Source organism: Balaenoptera acutorostrata, chromosome 8, assembly GCF_949987535.1.
Source record: "Balaenoptera acutorostrata chromosome 8, mBalAcu1.1, whole genome shotgun sequence".
Lineage (NCBI taxonomy): Eukaryota > Metazoa > Chordata > Mammalia > Artiodactyla > Balaenopteridae > Balaenoptera > Balaenoptera acutorostrata.
The window spans coordinates 39,612,347-39,632,095 of record NC_080071.1 but is presented as its reverse complement, the minus strand read 5'-3'; the positions used below and the strand labels follow the sequence as shown (position 1 = coordinate 39,632,095).

Here is a 19,749-nt window from a genome sequence, read left to right as displayed (position 1 = left end):
GAGAATGGATAACCAGTTCTGTTTTCACCATATTTGAACAATGATATCAAACAAATGAGTGTGTATTTTATTCTAAGCAGACTTGCCCAAATCCCTTTTTTGAAATATTTTAAGAAATCATGTTAAGATTATAACTAATTTATTTTTGTGCTACTTGCTTATATATAAAACTTTTAAAGCATTAACATGCAACCAGAATGATTAATAGACTAACATAAAGAAAAGGTCTTTAACTGGAATTAGAGGGTTAGAACTGGTCTGAATAATGTTCATGTAGTTAAAACTGTTGTTGTACACGTATTTCTCATGGGAACAGGAATAAATATAAACTTGTCTCAGGAATAAAAATAATTTCTTAATGTGTTTAAATAAAAAAAATTATTTATCCATTAAAACTATTCATTGTTTTAGGAAGCAGTTTTGTCTTCATTGTTTTAATTGTTTTAATTTTGTCTTCATTGTCTGCATTGTCTATGCTGTGTGGTCTGGTGATTAAAGTGTAGTAAGTGAGCTCCAGAGAGGGAACCAGAATCCTGCTTGACTAATTCTGTTGCTCTTAGTTGAAAATCCTTATGTACATATCAACTTTTAAGATCGTCCTTAACATGTTAATAAAATCTCATACTTTAGGTTTTTGAGAAGTTTACAAAGGAATCTACATCATTATTAGATGAACTTGCTTTGATTAACAATGGAAGTGATAAAGGAAATCAGCAAGAGAAAGAAAGGTAAGTGTCTAGTGTCCTACAATTACACCTTTGCAAAGCTATGATTAGTGTGTTAAAAGATAGCCTCTGTTGTTAATGCAAGCCAAGAGAACTAAGGTAAGCAAGCCTGCATTCAATCAAACTTCGCCTATAAAAGTTGTGTTAAATTTATTTTTTAATACTTGAGAATTTGCTTTACATATAAAATTTATTGATTTGAATCCAGGTTTCTTTACAGAAGACTTTTAATTTTGTTGAATAATAATATATTTACCTTTTTCTGACACTGTGTAAAATAACTATTTTTCAAGAACATGTTTTCAGAATGAAACAATTTTCTGCCTTTTTAGAGTTTTACTTTGCTTGTAAAGAATATGGAAAAGGTTGCAGCTTGAAATAAAATCATTATAACCTTATTTAAATACATTAGCACTTAAATGACTATCTTGTAGAACTCCTACACCCTTGTGAAATATGTGATATTCATGAGTTTAACTTCGAGAATTTAGTATTTTATGACACTGGATCTAATTGTAACTACCTAGATTTATCATTTTACAGATTTCCATTGAACTTTTCAACCTCAACAGTTTTCAGACCAATTTCCTTTCCCCAGGTAAAAAGTACTGTAGGAAGCAAATTAATCCTCAATAACAAAGTAGTCACTAGGCAGTAATTTTTCATTAGGAAATTTGAAAGGATCAGCACTCATCCTTGTCTATCTCTTTTGAATCTGACCTTGAAAATACAACGGAACCTTGATAGAATGCATCTTGTTATTCCATGAATCCAAATATAGTCATAGACCAGTTAACTGAGATAATAATATAGGAGGGATGTGAGAAGGTCATAGTTTTAACACCAAATCTTGATTTAAAACAAAGTAAAAATATGAAAACAAATGGTTTGAATAAAAATCTAAAGTTACAACAAACATTTAGGAACATTACTATCTTATAGATAGAGGCCATATAAAAATGTAAATAACAGTTTTACATATATGTAAATATGTGAGTGTGTATAGACATCACACACACACACACTTATATACTACGGAATTGAAAATATCACACAAGTTACTTGACAAAAATTTGCCAAACCTCTTGCTTTCTGAGTAGTCCAGCAGGGTAAGTCTGGTGTTTCTCAAAATCATGTTCTCCAGGAAAGACATCCTAAGAGGGTACTGGTAGAAGATGAATTCATGGTCATAGAGTTTAATGCTGTTTACTATGTTTCCTTCTCTGGGAATGACTGTAAACATTTACAGATTACATGTTCTGAGAAAGTGTTGCAGTAAAGAAACCTGTTTAATTGCTTTCTTAAAATTTCCCGTACTTACATGACAGTGGAACCCCATCTTCTCTACTCAGTAGTATCTCATTCAGTGTTTTGGGAAACACTGGGAAACAATGGTTTGTGTGACTACATTAAGTGTCAAGTGAAATCTTGTATTTGCCAATCCCTCCCTAAGGAACTCAAGTGTTATTACTTAGTCTCTTTTAAACCCCACACAATGAAGTCCCTCTTGCAAATTTTCATCACCTTCTTTGTGTCAGTCCTCAGGAAGCATCTGAGCTATACAAGAGGTGAAGGCCTAGACCAGTTGACAAAAATGAAAGGTATAGAGCAAGACCTGTCAGTTACAGTAGCAAGGCCCTAGGCTTTGATTTGCCATGTACTCTATCTTTCCTTCATATTCTCCACTTTCCATATATGTTTAAGAATATAAAGCCCATAGTCCAGCTGCAAATGAAACATAATTAGTACATGAAGAGTGTACATCTGCTAGGGTACACATACATACGAATATCAAGATTGCTATAGATAAGTAAACTTTGGATTGGAGGATGGCTGCACACAATTTTAATGTTAACGTTTCTGGGTTGTTATATAGTGACAAATTTCAGTTTGAAGCAGATATCCAGTGGAAAAATAATAAAATGGATTCCTTTGATATACTTGAAATAATACTGTAGTTAATAATGATAAATTATATTTTTCCAAGTAGTATATTTTGTGATTTATCACATAGATACTTCTTTGGCTAATAGTGTTTAATTATCTCTAATGGGTTTCCTGATGCTTAAGAGAAATTAGCCTGGTAGGACAGTATGCTTCAGATTTTCATATTTGTATGCCCCTGTTTTGGTAAGTATATGTAAAGGATTTTTTTAAGTTATATAAATGGAAATACATATAGTTTTTTAAAAATACTCTTTTGGTGCTTGCCAGGTCTGTGGATTTAAACTTTCTTCCATCAGTTGATCCTGAAACTGTTCTTCAGACAGGTAAGATGAAAAAACATATTTATCAGTGATAATCATAATCCATTAAACCAACCATACATTAATTGGCTCATGAAATAAACATTGATTTGAGTATGGATTATGTCGTAGAAACTCAAGAAGTGTTTCAAACTGCTCTTTGGTTTAACCTAAGAATGTGTTAATAGACTCTACAATATTAAAAATTATTAATAATGATCAATTATCTTGAAATATTTGAATTTGAATTTATTTCTTTATCTATAACATGAAGATAAAAATTTCTGTTTGATGGGTTTGCTATGAGGATTATTGAATATGCATTATGTTTCTAGCATTGTATTTTTATGTATTTTCATATTTCATTCTTCTAAGTACTTCTAAGTGCTTATCCTTGAGATAATTAGTATTATTTTCTCTACTTGAGGAAGCCAAGGCTTAGAGATATTAAAAAACTTGTTCAAGATCAAATAACTATTAAGTTCTATCACCATAGCACTAAAAAAAAGTCTAAATCCAAAGCCACTAGTTGTACTGTTTTACAATCATCTGTGTAAAAACACTTAGCACCTTGCAATGGCCTTGCACGTAGTGTGTGTTCAGTGCTGCATGGTTTGTATATTCCAGCCCAAATAGCTTTAGTAGTAGTTTCACAGATTCTAGAGAACACATTGGAATTCTTTTAAATGAAAATACCTTAATTTTATTTCTAATATATTTTTCTAATAGGGCATAATTCTAATCCTACTGCATAGCAGGTGCTGTTCTAAGTACTTTATATATGCTAACTCATTTATCCTTCACCACAACCCACTGAAGTAGGTACTGTTGTCATCCCAATGTTAAGACGGGGAAACTGAGGCATTAAAAAGTTTAATAACTTAGGCAGATTACACAACTAGTAATGCTAGATTTGGGACTTTAACCAAGGCAGTTTGGTTTTGAAGTATGGTCTTTGAAATCATTATGTGGTGCTGCTTCTCTAATGTAAATGGTATCCACAAGGAAAACATTAAAGGTAATAGTCATCAAAGGAGAAAAATATATATATTCTGATCTTAATGACTTTTATGGAAATATATATATAAAGAATACGAATGTGTGTGTATATATATAGAAAGACTTTCCATAAGTCTTCAAAACAGGTGTTCTTCCAATTATAAAGTGTAATAAAGAGTAAAGAAATAAATTCTGAATATCTTCATTGTATCGATTCAGTTTTCCTGAGTTTTTTCAGTATGATTTAGGTCTTACTTCCTGAAAGAACAAAGAAATAATTGTAATCTGTGAATTACTACATGTTTAGAAGGTACAAGAGACTGTCACTAAAAATATTGCTTTAGATTCAAAACTTAGTTCCATGTTTATATTTAACATTTTAAAAGCTGCTTAAGCCATTGAATTAAGGAACTTGTTACATTTGTATTTTAGAATTATCTTTATATGTCACTAAGTCCTTTTTAATATGCTGTTGACTCTTAAAGTAGGGATAGAAAGAGTATAAAATGGGGACGTTTAAAACAATCTTGGATATTCTTCAGAAATTGGAAATGCCTCCAAATCATAATAAAAATTGTTTCTATTATTTAAAGCCATTTAAGTTTAGGACATTTTCTTGAATAGAGATGAAGAGAAGAGAATTTAAATATTTGCATATTTTGGGTTCCTTAATGATAATTGGAATAGTATTATCCTAGAAAAACAATTTGCAATTTATTCACTTTAAAAAAATTTTTTTTTTTTGGTGGAAAGAATAGTTTTCTTTGTTTTGGATGCCGGCAACTGGGGGGTAGGGCAGACTCCTGTCCAGAGGCCAACAACTCCCTCCTCCCCCACTGACAATCAGTGGGCAGGAGCTATTACAGACGGAGGGAGGGAGCTACATGCAGAAACAGCACAGTCAGCTCTGACAGTCATCTTGAAATTGGTCATCAGTGGTCTGACCAGCGTCATCTTATAAAATTGTTAATGTTATACTTAATAGCTTTAGATGTTGCACATTCTATAATTTTAACTCCTTGTGCATGAGTGATTTTCTCCACGAGTTTGCTGTAATCAAATAACATTGAATGCAGTTCTTATATTAGTGTGGCCCCTCATGATTCACAGTTAATATGTTGTAGAAATTTATATAAATAGAGATTATTTAAATGTCATTTTCTACCAGTAGTAAAGACTTTCTCCCTTTAATCATACATTTGTTACACCCCAACATTTCTTTTAGGTGCTATGATTAAGGTTATGGATTAATAGTGAAATCCTGCAACATAACGCTTAGTATTGATTAGGACTATCAGACAAAACATACTAATTAGTACCATCAGACAGAAATCCCAGATTGTAATTGTACTCTACAGAGAAATGGTTGGCACAATGTCCTGAGGAGTGAATCCACCAATAACAAGAATGTGATAGATAGAAAGATAGGTCTAGAAAATATATGTGCCACATATACTATATACTTACTATACAGTATGGCATATATAGTATATATGACACAGATCTTCCTCAACTTACAGTGTGATTACATCCTGATAAACCCATCATAAGTTGAAAATATCATGTTGAAATACATTTAATACACCTAAAGTACCGAACATCATAGCCTAGCCTAGCCTACCTTAAACGTGCTCAGAACACTTACAGTAGACTACAGTTGGGCAAAATCATCTAAAACAAAGCTATTTTATAATACAGTATTTAATATCTTGTGTAATTTATTGAATAATGTACTGAAAGTGAAAAACAGAACAGTTGTATGAGTACAGAATGGTTGTCAGTATATCAGTTGTTACCCTCATGATCATGTGGCTGACTAGGAGTTGCAGTTCACCGCTGCTGCCCAACATCACAAAAGAGTATCGTCCTGCATATTGCTAGCCCAGAAAAAGAAAAAATTCAAAATCTGAAGTACGGGTTCAACTGAATGCACCATCATAAAGTCGAAAAATTGTAAATCAAACCATCGTTAAATCGGGGACTGTCTGTATATGATAGAGCTATGATATATGACATAGTATATATATCCATATGTATATGTACGCATGCAGTTTTCCTATTTATATCTATATAAATTGAGAAATTGCATTTCAGTACTTAAGACCTGGTAGGTAAATATATAGGCAGATACGTTCTAAAAATAAGGGATTAGAATTGAGAAGATTGAGAAGTAAGATTTGTATTTCTTTATGGATATTAATTATAAGTATCCTTCCTTCTTAAAGGACATGAATTGTTATCTGAACTACAGCAGCGTCGATTTAATGGCTCAGATGGAGGGGTCTCGTGGTCTCCTATGGATGATGAACTGCTTGCACAGCCACAGGTTATGAAATTATTAGATTCACTGCGAGAGCAATATACCCGCTACCAGGAAGTTTGTAGGCAACGTAGTAAGCGTACACAGTTAGAAGAGATTCAACAGAAGGTGATGCAGGTAGGTGTCTGATTCCAACATATTAAACTCTTTTTAAAATCTAAATTTTTTTGTGTCTGTGTGTAATTTCTACTCTGTACCTGATTTTATACTAAGCCTTATTTACATTATATAGAGAACTTTAGAAATGTCAAACCAGACTCTCAAACTATTTTTACAATTAGTATTTGCATTTAAATTATATTATTTCTACAGTGATGACATTGACATTCAGCTTACTCTATCAGAATTTCAAAAATAACTAGCTGTTGGAAACATCACTTGTGGTCTCTGTATTCTTGGAATAAATAACATTTTATTATTGACCTTAGATTTATTTTAAATTTCTAATAACTTAAGTTTTTTTGTTGTTGTTCTTAATTTGGGCATTATGAAGAGTTTTTCTATCCTAGCAAAATGTTAATGTGTAATATAAGTAATTATAATATTAAGTTTCCTTATTTTATGATACTGATAGAAAACTTTAAGTATATTTAATTCTTATGAATTTTTAGTTCCTTTTAAAATTGATTTTTATAAGTAGGTTAAAAGTGCTAAAAATCGATACTAAGGAAGACATTTCTGTATTTAGACTACATTCTGGATTTTGATCTGTTGAATTATTAAGAAGTAAATCTTAAATATTTCACTTTAAAAATCCAGATTAGAAGTATCCCAAAGTTTTTTTTTTTTTTTTAAAGAAGGATATTTGTTTTACTTTTTTTTTTTTTTTAAAGGAATTCCTTTATTTTTATTTTTTATTTATTTACTTATTTATTTTTGGCTGTGTTGGGTCTTCGTTTCTGTGCGAGGGCCTTCTCTAGCTGTGGCAAGCGGGGGCCACTCTTCATCGCGGTGCGCGGGCCTCCCACCATCACGGCCTCTCTTGTTGCGGAGCACAGGCTCCAGACGCGCAGGCTCAGCAGTTGTGGCGCACGGGCCCAGCCGCTCCGCGGCACGTGGGATCCTCCCAGACCAGGGCTCGAACCCGTGTCTCCTGCATTGGCAGGCAGACTCTCAACCACTGCACCACCAGGGAAGCCCCTATCCCAAAGTTTTTAATCTAGATTCATTCATTAGATAAGTATTTGTTAAGTACTTATTATATAGAAGGCATTGTGCTTTTTCTACAGGATATAAAGGTAAACTTGGGTTTTGCTACATTAAACTTAAGTGGGGGGAAAGTGTTAGGTGTCACAAGGGAATGCCTGAAGTGCTGTAAGCATTCAGTGGAAGGATTATTCCTCTGGTTGCAGGTGATCTTGGAAGACTTAGTGGAAAGAGGTGGTGCTTGAGCTTGTCCCCAAGAATGTGTAAGACTTCACCAGGCACCTCCTTTAGGTTTTAAAGGAGAATTGGCATTCTGTGGAGGAGAAAGAATAGCATGAATAAACAATAACATGAAATCCCAAGTTCTATTGAAGAAAAAGGCAGCAGTAGGCACCAGGGAAAGTGTTTGGCCTTTGAGTCATGGAACATAGTCAGTGAGCATGCTCTGAATCCCAGTTCTTCCACTTATTTGCTGTGTGATCATGGTCACGTTATTCACCCACCTGAGCCTCAGTTGGACTTCCTTCTTTCTTTTTTCCCTTCTTCTCTTTCTCTCTCTTCCTTCTTTCTTTCATTACATAAAACAGGGGTAACAGGACCTCTTTTGAAAGGTTTGTTGAAAGAACCCAGCACTCAGCTAATGCTAGCTATTATATTTGTTCCCATTGAACTAGATTGTAGCCTAGAATTCTAGTTCAGCTGTTGGAAAACTTGTTCTGTAAAGGGCCACATAGTAAATGTTTAGGCTTCTTGGACCATACAGTTTTTCTTGAACCCGTGGCTATTTAACTGCCATTGTAATGCATAGTCATTATGTAAACAAATGTGTTTGGCTGTGTTTCAGTAAAACTTTATTTATAAAAATAGGTGGTAGGCTAGAATTGGCCTGTAAGCTGTAGTTTGCTGACCCCTGACTAGAGCATCAGGGTGTCATGGGGAAAAAGGCTTGAAAGGAGGAAAGGAGTTGGATCCTGGAAGATCTTGAATTCCAGGCAACAGGATTTAGGCTTTATCTCATGATAACTACATAGAAACTGAAGATTTCTGAGCATATGTTAATTATATATAATTTTTTCTACATAATATATTCATAAATTAAAGATAGCTTGTATTAAACTCAGGTAAACTTTAGTTAAATGGCTTGAGAGTATCTTTGAAAACCATAAAGATGGAATAGCATAGTGGTATACAAGTACCCCAGTAACCTGGGTCCACTCTCTTCTGCCACTTTCAAGTTTGTTCTTGGGAAGGAAGTGTACTCCTCTATGCCCTAGCTTCCTCCTCAGTAAAGTGAGGAAAACAATAACAATAATAATAATAATACCTACTTAATAGGGCTGTTACAGAGATTAAGAAGATAATTTTAATAAAATGTTTAGCTTGGCACCTACGAGTTTTTATTAGTATTATCTATTATTTGCTCACTCGTTAAAGAAATGAGTATCTACAATAGTGTGACATTGTGCTCCGTGGACTGTAATGGTGAGTAACAACAGACAGGGTGTCCTGCCTTTTGGTGCATGGCTACATAACTACACAAATAGTTGTAAAATTGCAACCACTCAAGTCCCAAGGAGAGTGGAGGGAGGAAGGGTGAGAAAGAAGACAGTATCAGAGATGAAGCATTTTTCTGGCTTGCAAGACTTAATGGATGTTGGTGTTGTCTAATTAGGGAAATTGGACAGGTTTGGGTTTACATGCAGGTGGAAAAGGTGTGGAAAATCATGAGTTTGGTTTTAGACATGGTGAATTTCAGGAGACGTTGAGACATCTAAGAGAAGATATATAAAGGTAGTCCCAAACAGGTCCAGAAATGAGAAGTCTGAGCTGGTAACATACTTGTTTGTCATCTGTGTATGAATGGTAATTAAAGCATTGATGTGGGTGAGAATTTCCCAAGGAAAGAGCTGAGAGTAGATGAGAAGAGGGCTTTGTAACTGAGCTTTGAGAAGCTCCAGCATTTAATGACAAGATAGAGTAGCATACTCCTGAAGAGAAGGCAGTGGAGGATTGGCCAGAGATGAAGAAGGAAAGTGTGAAGAGCTCTGTGTCCTGGAAGTCAAAAGAAGAAAGCATGTCAGGGAAGGAGTTGGGAACCCTGTCGAATGCTGCTGGAAGATTGAAAAAGAGGAAGACTTAACATGTTCACTAAGAATCCACAAGGTCAAGGTCGTTGGTGATCCCAGGGTATGGAGTAGCAGGGCCAGTAGCACATTGGAGTGAATTCAGGAATGAAAGTGCGGTGTGGTGAAGGAGACGTGGAGTGTAGGGAACTCGCTGAGAATTTTGTCTCTGAAGGAAAGATGAGAAACAGAGCAGTGCCTAGAAGTGAGGGTGTATTAATTTGCTAGGTCTGCTGTAACAAAGTACTACAGACTAGGGGACTTAACAATAGAAATGTATTTCCTCATCTTTCTGGAGGCTAAAAACCCAAGATCAAGGAGTTAGCAGGGTTGATTCCACCTGAGGGCAGTGAGGGAAGGATCTGTTCCAGGCCTCTCTCTTTGGCTTGCTGATGCCTTCTCCCTATGTCTTCATATCATCTTCCCTCTCTACCTGCCTGTGTCCAAATTTCCTCTCCTTTTAAGGACACCAGTCATATTAGATTAGGGCCCACTTTAATAACCTCATTTTAATTTTTTTTTTTTTTTAAAGAGATTGGAGTTTATTTATTTATTTATTTATTTATTTTTGGCTGTGTTGGGTCTTCGTTTCTGTGCGAGGGCTTTCTCTAGTTGCGGCAAGCGGGAGCCACTCTTCATCGCGGTGCGCGGGCCTCTCTTGTTGCGGAGCACAGGCTCCAGACGCGCAGGCTCAGTAGTTGTGGCTCACGGGCCTAGTTGCTCCGTGGCATGTGGGATCTTCCCAGACCAGGGCTCGAACCCGTGTCCCCTGCATTAGCAGGCAGATTCTCAACCACTGCGCCACCAGGGAAGCCCACCTCATTTTAATTTAAGTGCCTCTTTAAAGACCTGTCTTCAAATAAATATGGTTACATCCTGAAGCACTGGGAGTTAGGACTTGAGCATATGGGGAGTGTGGGGACACAGTTCAGCCCACAGCTGGGGTCAAGTGTAGTTTGTTTTTGTTAGTTTGTGTTTGTAATATGGAAAACTAAGAGGCTTAAATTCTAGGGGGGAAGTATATGTTTGGAGGGAGGAGTTGAACATGGAAGAGAGAATAATTAATACTATCAAGTTCGTGACAAGGTGGAAGTGAATGGACTCCAAAGCAGAGCTGAAGGGATTAGCTTTAGAATGGAGGAGGGAGAACTCTTCCTTTGTAACAGGAGGGAGATGGTAGGATGATCCAGAGTTGCCTCCATATATATAAGTCAGGCATCAAGAAGATGAAGTAGTTCTTGAGTGATTAGGTTTTGTTGTTGTTGTTTTTTGTTTGGTTTTTTTTTTTTTTAAGTAAGAGACAGGGAATCTCTTTGGTGGTGGAGGTTTGGAGGCAGGGCGGGGATGGGGAGGGCAGTAGTTAAAGAGGGTTAGAGGTTTAAATGGTGTGGAAATGATTCAAAATTTTCATTTTGTGGATTGGAAGAGTGAAATTACCATGGAAGTATAGATGTATTTTTAGATAGTGCTGATCTTGAACTTATGGTGGAAACTTTCTGGCCTGTTATGTGACCCTGTCAATTCATGGCTGGCTGTTGATGTGCGGGCACCAGAGGATGTGGGTGATGGGATTCCCCCAGCATTTGTGCTTTGCTATGTGACATCAGGGGCAAAGGAGTTAATGTATTGACATGCATTTTTGAAATGATGGACCAGCTCAACTGGATAAAGAATAAAGAAACTAGAGAAAGGAGATGATGATGATACTTATAATGATGGTGGTGATGGTCATGAGATTATTGTTAAAAACAAATAAACCTCATTACAGTTCAGTTTTCTTTATAAGCGTTATATGTGAATTGGTTAGAGCATTAATATTCATCAGGTGATGGTTTCTACACTGTTTTTCACAGGTCACATTTTAGGGAAAGTTCTATTTCTCTTGCCAAAATGATTACTTAAGTTTAGCTATTTAGTAACATATATTGATCATGTCTGCACACACAGAATATAAACTACCATCTTCAGTCTTGCAAATTTGGGGAAAATGAAATTTTTTGATGTTTATATAAAGATAATCATAAAGTTGACTACCTCTGCTTGTGTAAAATTAATGAAAGTTGAAATTTTCCACATCTTTTTTTTACTGATTTATCACTGAAAACAGAACATAATGAAAAAGAAACCAATAGCTCTAATAGATAAACTATATGGTAATAACCATTGTAGTTGTCAGCCATTTATTCCCCACAGTTCAGATCGGTAGCATTAGACTTCACGTGGAATGCAGAAGTTCTCCATGTTGCTGCCGCTACATTTAAAAATCAGATTTCACGTACTTCTGGATAGGAGATGATGCCACTTCACTGAAATAAGCTATCGCTATTCTCATTATTTATTGTGGCAGTAATTTCTGCCAGCATTGCAAATGTTATTTCTAGAATCATCCATGTGATTTTCTTCCTTTGTAGAAAGGAACCATAGATGCAAAATAGGATAACTCTGAGTTGCTAAAGTATACAGCTGGAGGCTGTGATCCCAGTTCTCCATATTCTTTCTTCTGGTCAGATGCTTGACATCTGCTTGATATGCCCGTCTACCTGGTTTGACCTAACATGCTTCTAGATATTCTCTCATGCAGTCTTTAGAAATCAGCCTGGCCAGGAAAAAATGATGGATAGTCACATGCAATTTTGGCCTCTCCAAATACTTGTCATGGTGGATTCTAAGAGCACATCTCCAAGGTTATACTTTGCATATAAATGTAACCGTTTGAGAGGTCACATTGATATGGATTGTGCATGAAACTGTTTTTGCAGTAAGTTAATATTCAGATTGACTGATGAGCAAGATGTCCTGATTGAAATTAAGTTTTATAACCCAGTTTGGCAAACCACCATCATTAATGCATTTAAATAGATTTATTTACTGGGGCATCAACCTCAGTTTGCATCATTTTTATTAGAAATAGTCATATATTTATGGTGTTTACGTTACTGATGTTGCATTCTAAGGGAAATTACTTTCAGCATACGTTAAAACTATATGTACACTTGACTGTGTAACTGTTTTTGTGTGTGTGTGTGCCAAGGAGATGTCTTTGCTTTATTTAAAATTTATTTTTAAATTTATAACTCTTTGAAAGTTCCCTGCTAATGAATTGTTTTTCCCCAGTTATCATGATTTATATTAACCTGCCTCTTTTGTTTCTACTGTTTAAAAGTTTTCTAGAGTTTCAAGGTTTAAATTTTAAATAATGTTGCCTTACGTTTTTAAAAATAATATATAGCACATTAATTAGTTAAAATTTGAGTTATTTTCATTCCACCCTTATTTTTAGAATTTAGACATTTTTAGTGAAATAATTTATTAATTGTTTAAAATACTTAAATGCCATTGTATATCTATTTCTATATTCATATTCGTAATACATAGTAATCAGTGAGAAGCAATTGAGTCCCCCAAAGGGAATGGAAACTTGTTTCAAAGTGTTTACATGAGCTTTCTTAAAACTTACTCTTTTTATTCCCTTTTTTTTTTTTTAATTTTTTTTATAGCTACTTTATTTATTTATTTATTTATTTTTGGCTGTGTTGGGTCTTCGGTTCGTGCGAGGGCTTTCTCTAGTTGCGGCAAGTGGGGGCCACTCTTCATCGCGGTGCGGGGACCGCTCTTCATCGCGGTGCGCGGGCCTTTCACTATCGCGGCCCCTCCCGTTGCGGGGCACAGGCTCCAGACGCGCAGGCTCAGTAGTTGTGGCTCACGGGCCCAGCTGCTCCGTGGCATGCGGGATCTTCCCAGACCAGGGCTCGAACCCGTGTCCCCTGCATTAGCAGGCAGATTCTCAACCACTGCGCCACCAGGGAAGCCCTATTCCCATTTTTTTAAAAGCATAGACTAAAAACACTTAGTTCGGGGATTAAAAAACATATGGGTTTTACTGTAAAATGCAGATGTGAGACATAGTTTATAGAGAGTGAATAAATAGAAGGAGCTAGGCTTTTTTCTTCAGAAAAAGTGGGGAAAGCAAAGAGGCTAACAGCTATTGGTATCATCTACTGTGCTTAAGTGTCTTACGTAATGACTGTATAATCCTGACAAGAGCCCTGTACAGTAGGTAGCATTAACACCATTTCAAAGGTGATGGACCAAAGTCTTTCAACTCCTAGGAGCAGAGCCAGAATTTCAGAGTCATGCCTAGTGCTTCCTTAAGACCGAACTGCTCATCTGTCTCTTTTGTGAAAGAGTGATACTTTCCACAGGCTAGCAGAGACAAACAGGATGCTAGTACCCTGCCCCTCCAAATATAGCTCATACAAAAGAGTAAAGCAGAAAAAGTGGAGATGTTGAGGAACAAAGCATTGTATTCTAAAGAGTACCTGGCAGTAGAGGTTTGCAGATGAATTTAGGACTCTAAAAACAGAATTTAGCAAAGAAAATCATAGCAGTTAGGCTATTCCAGTGAGTCAAAAATAATACTTGGACTTTTTTGTTTTTGAGTTTTTGCTCTTTAGTATTAAAACCTTATAAAGAGAAGGTGGAAGCTAAGAATATATTAATATTTAAGATACTAGGACATAAATGGGCGCACACATAAAGAGAGAAATCTCAAAAGATCATGTACTGTTAGTAAGCAAACATTTGCAATTTATTCATTCTCACTAATATTTAGAAATACACCTGAAGAGATTTCTGTTTTAAACTTGGTGGAAGTATTTTAGAAGTAATAGTCAGCCATGTAGGGGGCAAAACTAAAAGCAGAAAACCTGGTTGGGAGGCTACCACAAGAATCTAGGTAAGGCCTGAAGTAGGCTTAGAACCAGGTTTATTTTGAAAGTCAAAACAACAGGATTCCAGGGGTATCAGATATGCAGGGTGTAAAAGGAAAAAAAGAAGAGTCAAGAATGACTCTAAGGGTTTTTGGTTTGAGAACATTGCTCTAAATTATAACTCTAAAACGCATAATTTATAATAATGCTCTTTAAAGTATTCTCATTATGTAGGCAGTTTCAAAATTAAAAAGAAATAATGAGAATAATCACAAGAATGTCATCTTTATTTGAATTCGTTTGACAACTAGAAATCAATAGTGTAAGTTCAAACAGATCAAAAGCATCCAACCCCTTGGAAATGAAAAAATAACTCATTTTAAAAAAAGGATCAAAAGAAAAATAAACAGTTCAGTAGAAAACTTAAAACCAAAATCATCAAAATCTATAGCGTGAGATGAATCTTGAAAGATGAAAAGGAGGTCACGAAGAGAAGGGGCTCAAAAGATTTCAGGCAGGAGGACAACCCATGTCGAAGCAAGACTAGTGAGAGAACGTGGCGCCCTTGGGGAGCACTAAACGTTCAACGTGGGCTCGGTTAAAGAAGGAAATGGTGAAGGATAGGCAGGGCCCCATCATCCATGGCATTGTATGGCCATGCCAGATAGCCACATTTCATCACGAATGTAATGCAGAACCAGTATAGGATTTCACACTGGGAGGAATATTTAAGCAAAGATGAGTATTGGGTCCTCATGAAAAGATTTTTATTTAGTATGTAGTTCTGTTTTTCCCCTCTGGTTATTAAGAAAACAAAAAGTCTTGCTGTTTTTTACCCATCTGTGTACGAAGATATAAAATTCAAAAGTAGATCACATCTACGTTGTTTTCCAGGAAACTTTCCCCTAATTTTACTCAAAGTTAGTATCATTCACGTAGGAAGTATCATTCACGTAGGAACTTACCAACATTCTTATGATCTAGCCAACTTTTTTCTTAGTTACTGTTTCTAACCCACTTTTGTAATAAATATAAATGCTTTCAAATTAAATGTAATCATTGCTGCATTATTTTGGTTGACTACCCATCTCATCTCTTACATTAAGCTTGAAGTAGACTGAGGACAAGAACCCCATTTCCAGAGTTTTTTTTGAAACGACAAAATATATTTGTTGTCAGAAAGAGATACTGTTTCTCCCAGAGCCCCCACGTGGGTGTTTCTCAATAAATTGCACTGAGAATCTCAGAAAATAAAAAAAAAATAAAATAAAGTAAAAGCAGTAGTCAGTTTATATACCTTGCAAAGGTTATTCTCAGTTAAAACTTTCATGACTTGGATGTTTCAAATAGAAACAAGTGTTTTAGAGAGTAATTTTATAATGTATACTACTAGCGATTAACATTGTATCATCATTGGACCCAAGATCTCTATTGAAAATGTTTTCTAGGAAAGCAATAGAGATTTAGAAAAAAATTCTGTTGCATAACTGCTATATATATGTTCATCTTAAAATTACTTAGATGCTCAACAATAGAGAATTGGAGTTGTGAAAGCAGGTATAATAGTTACTTGAGGTAGGACGTTGCTTACTTAGCTCTTAGTGGGGTGAGTTAGTTGGTTGTTTGTACAGATGGGAGGGAGCAAAGGAGGGAGGCAGGCAAGGAGGCTGGCCTTCTTAAAAAAGGGGTTTTGAGCCATTAAAATGATTATAACTGTAGCCACAAGGAAGTGAAAAACACAGGATAGAAATGACTTGTACTCTGACAATCGGCTGCAGCACTTAAATCTGGAGTGACATATGAAAATGCAATGCGTGTGAAAAATTAATGAATGGAAGGAAACACACATGATTTTTCCCTATGATGTGGTACTTTTATACGATTATTAAAATTACTTAAACTCTTAGATTTTAAATATATTTTAACCTAGTAATAACTATGGAATGCACTGTGGGTCTGTGATAAGGTTAGCCTGTCTGTCCACTGAGTCTCTAATATGCTGCACAGACATCCTCATTCACTTCTTGGGACCTTTCCTAAGTTTAGATTCAGGGCATATCCTAAGTTTAGCTGTTGTTGACTTCCTGATTGTAATTTAGCTTGATAAATAGGTAATTCAGCTTGGTAAAGCTGGTCAATATTTTTTTCTGTTAGAATTACTTCACTGTGTGTAGTTTTAGAGTATATATGTTTGTGGGTAGAGAAAACAAAACCCTTTCTTGTGCATGAGAATTTGATCTTTGCTTAAGTATCTAGGTCTGTTCCCTTGAAAACCTGATAAAAATACCAACTGTGTTACCAGGCGACATTGCTTGTAGTAAAAATTATTCTGGCTCTGGACTGGGAGAACTGTTAATACTTGATGGAAGGCATAACTTTGGGCATCTTGGAGCTCAGTGACTTTTATAATGGGCATGATGCCTGTGTGGTGTGAGGTTTTGATGCCAGAGTGTCTCCCATATCTGTCCCATATGGATCTCATCTCCTGAACTGTTGGTCTCCTTCAGGGACCCGGCAGAAGAGAAGCACCCAGTGCTGCTACCCTGGCAGACTGTAGTCCCTTCCCTTCATCCTTCTGAGTAGACTTGGTGCCAAGGGGACTTCAGATGGTCTTGTGGGTCTGAATGTTTGGCTGATCCTAAGAAGAACCCCTAGAGGGTACTGCAGTAGTATAATTCTACAGTTTTTAATTTTCTTTTCAAAGTGAGAAAAATAGTATTTTAACTTTATATCAGTTAATTGATTCTGTTTTATGAGTGCTTTGGAAGGAACTTTAGAGTATGAGTCAGGACACATGGCTTTTAGTCCTAGTTTTTTAATAATGAATTATGTTACCTTGAACAAGTCACTTAATCTCTCTGAAACTCAGTTTTCTTAAGTATTAGATAAGAAATTTGACCAATGTCATTTCTGGTGTCCCTTCCAATTCTAAATCCTATAGTTCTCTAATTTTCTTATCATCATAAGTTAATTTTTAAGCCTCTTTTATGGGAGCATGTCATATTTCTTTTAGCCTGGCAGGTGATCAGATAGCTGAAAGCCTGAGGTGCTGTAATGTACATTTTATCAAATTTAGGTTTTGGAAAAGTCACATTATAGCTGTATAGTAGAAGAAACGTTTACTGCCTATACAATAGAATTTAAAGAATTTAAATTAAAAATACTTGAGGAACTTTGGGAAGGGAAAACCAATTAGAATGAAAGTTTGAAAAGTTTTTGATTATTTAACAATTTCATCTCAACTTCCGTTCATAGGTTGTGAACTGGCTTGAAGGGCCTGGATCAGAACAGCTGAGAGCCCAGTGGGGGATTGGAGACTCCATTCGGGCTTCCCAAGCCCTACAGCAGAAGCACGAAGAGATCGAGAGCCAGCACAGTGTGAGAGGCTCTTTCCTCTGCAAGTTACAGAGCTATTGTTAATGTGCATAATTAATAGCATGTGTGGTACTAAGTGATAAGTTGCTGTACACCTTGGTTTAGGGGCATAAAGTACGGTATGTTTAATGGCTATCAAGTACATTTTGACCACTTAGTACATACTCATTAGAAGTTTGGTTTTGGTTTTGTCTCCAGTATAGCTTAATTATATATTTTTATAGAAACACAATTCATGTGAAATTTTAAAAACTAGTGTAACAGAAGAAAGAGTGATAGTACAAAAATACAACCTTTATCTAGTCCTGAATTTAAAAAGTATAACCTCAGGAACAGGAGCTGTAAGTTAAATACAAAGTATTCAGGTTTTTTTTCAGCATAAAAAGAAAAACCATTATGTTGGAACCTGTGAAATGCATAAAATATATAGATTTTTCAATTATGGAATTTCATATTTAAGTCTCTTACAAGTACTAACTAGGAAAATTACAAAGATAATATATATACAGTTGGCCCCTCCATATCCACAGGTTCCATGCACATCCAAGGATTCAACCAACCAGAGATTGAAAATATTCAGAAAAAAAAATTCCATGAAATTCTAAAAGGCAAAACTTGAATTGCGCTGTTTTAACCAATAGGTGGCACTGCATTGTCACCTTGAGAATAGATTGTTTGCTGCAGGACGCGTATATCAGCTTATTTTTAAGATGTTCTAATATTTAAAGTTTTCTTTTCTCTTTGTAAATAAAAGTCAACACTTTAAAGCCTATTTTGGAATTGTTCAGGTCTTACGAAACTATAATGACAAATTCTTAGTGTATTGATTGCTTAATATGGGCAGAATTTGGAGAAACTTTTAATATACCATTTTGTGTTAAAGCACTCTGTCAAGTATTACATTTTAGATTCTTTATAAAACCATAATTCAGAAATAAAGCTAAAAATAAACCCAAATTGATTAGGATATTCAATGCTAATATATAGAAAATGAAAATGCTACTAATATATAGTTCTTTGTCAAGGAGTGGCAATGAGAAGTTTACTTGGTTTTTGAATAGTAGGTAAGCACAACAGAAGAAATATTAAGGTGTATGAAAATGATTATAATAACTTAAAATAATTTTTAAAGTATTTTCGTCCAGTAATCTTACTTTAGCTTTTAGGTGGAGGTAGGTGAGTGGTAGGAAAAGCACATAATAGGAAGGTGCAGAAGCATAAATCTCTGACGTTGCTTTAGGATTCTGTCAGTGTCTCCCCATCCCACAGTACTGACTTCTGGTCTCCGAAGAGAATACTGGTGTGTTGTGCCTTATAGTAAGCAGCAAAACAGGTCTGCGTAAAGAATCAAGACCCCATTTCTTCCTAAGGTATTAGCCTAAGTGAGTTGGCAGTGTTTCTTTCCTCCTAGATTGAGATTCCTATATCATAGTATAAAGTATAAATACCCATCATTTCACCAACTGTGCATCACCACCAATTCACATACATTTCCAGTGTCAGTCCTGATGACTGCTCTTTGCTAGTATGTGAACATCCAGGTTCATTTCTTTTTTTTTTTTTTTTTTTAAACATCTTTATTGAAGTATAATTGCCTTACAATAGTGTGTTAGCTTCTGCTTTATAACAAAGTGAATCAGTTATACATATACAATATGTTCCCATTTCTCTTCCCTCTTGCATCTCCCTCCCTCCCACCCTCCCCATCCCACCCCTCTAGGTGGTCACAAAGCACCGAGTTGATCTCCCTGTGCTATGCGGCTGCTTCCCACTAGTTATCTATTTTACATTTGGTAGTGTATATATGTCCATGACACTCTCTTACCCTGTCACATCTCACCCCACCCCCTCCCCATATCCTCAAGTCCATTCTCTAGTAGGTCTGTGTCTTTATTCCCGTCTTGCCACTAGGCTCTTCATGGCCTTTTTTTTTTTTTTCCTTAGATTCCGTATATATGTGTTAGCATACTGTATTTGTTTTTCTCTTTCTGACTTACTTCACTCTGTATGACAGACTCTAACTCCATCCACCTCACTACAAATACCTCCATTTCATTTCTTTTTATGGCTGAGTAATATTCCATTGTATATATGTGCCACATCTTC

The 19,749-nt window shown here is 35.7% G+C and overlaps 1 protein-coding gene across 6 annotated transcripts in view; it reads left to right on the top strand.

The window, feature by feature from the left end:
* Positions 1 to 19,749, top strand: part of SESTD1 (SEC14 and spectrin domain containing 1) — a 216,507-nt gene that overhangs the window by 174,908 nt on the left and 21,850 nt on the right. For all 6 annotated transcript variants that reach the window (XM_057551166.1, XM_057551169.1, XM_057551167.1 and 3 more), the window contains 4 exons: positions 631 to 728; positions 2,940 to 2,995; positions 6,196 to 6,407; positions 17,524 to 17,646. In XM_057551166.1, coding sequence (XP_057407149.1) covers positions 631 to 728; positions 2,940 to 2,995; positions 6,196 to 6,407; positions 17,524 to 17,646 — 489 coding nt within the window. The remainder of the gene's footprint in view (positions 1 to 630; positions 729 to 2,939; positions 2,996 to 6,195; positions 6,408 to 17,523; positions 17,647 to 19,749) is intronic.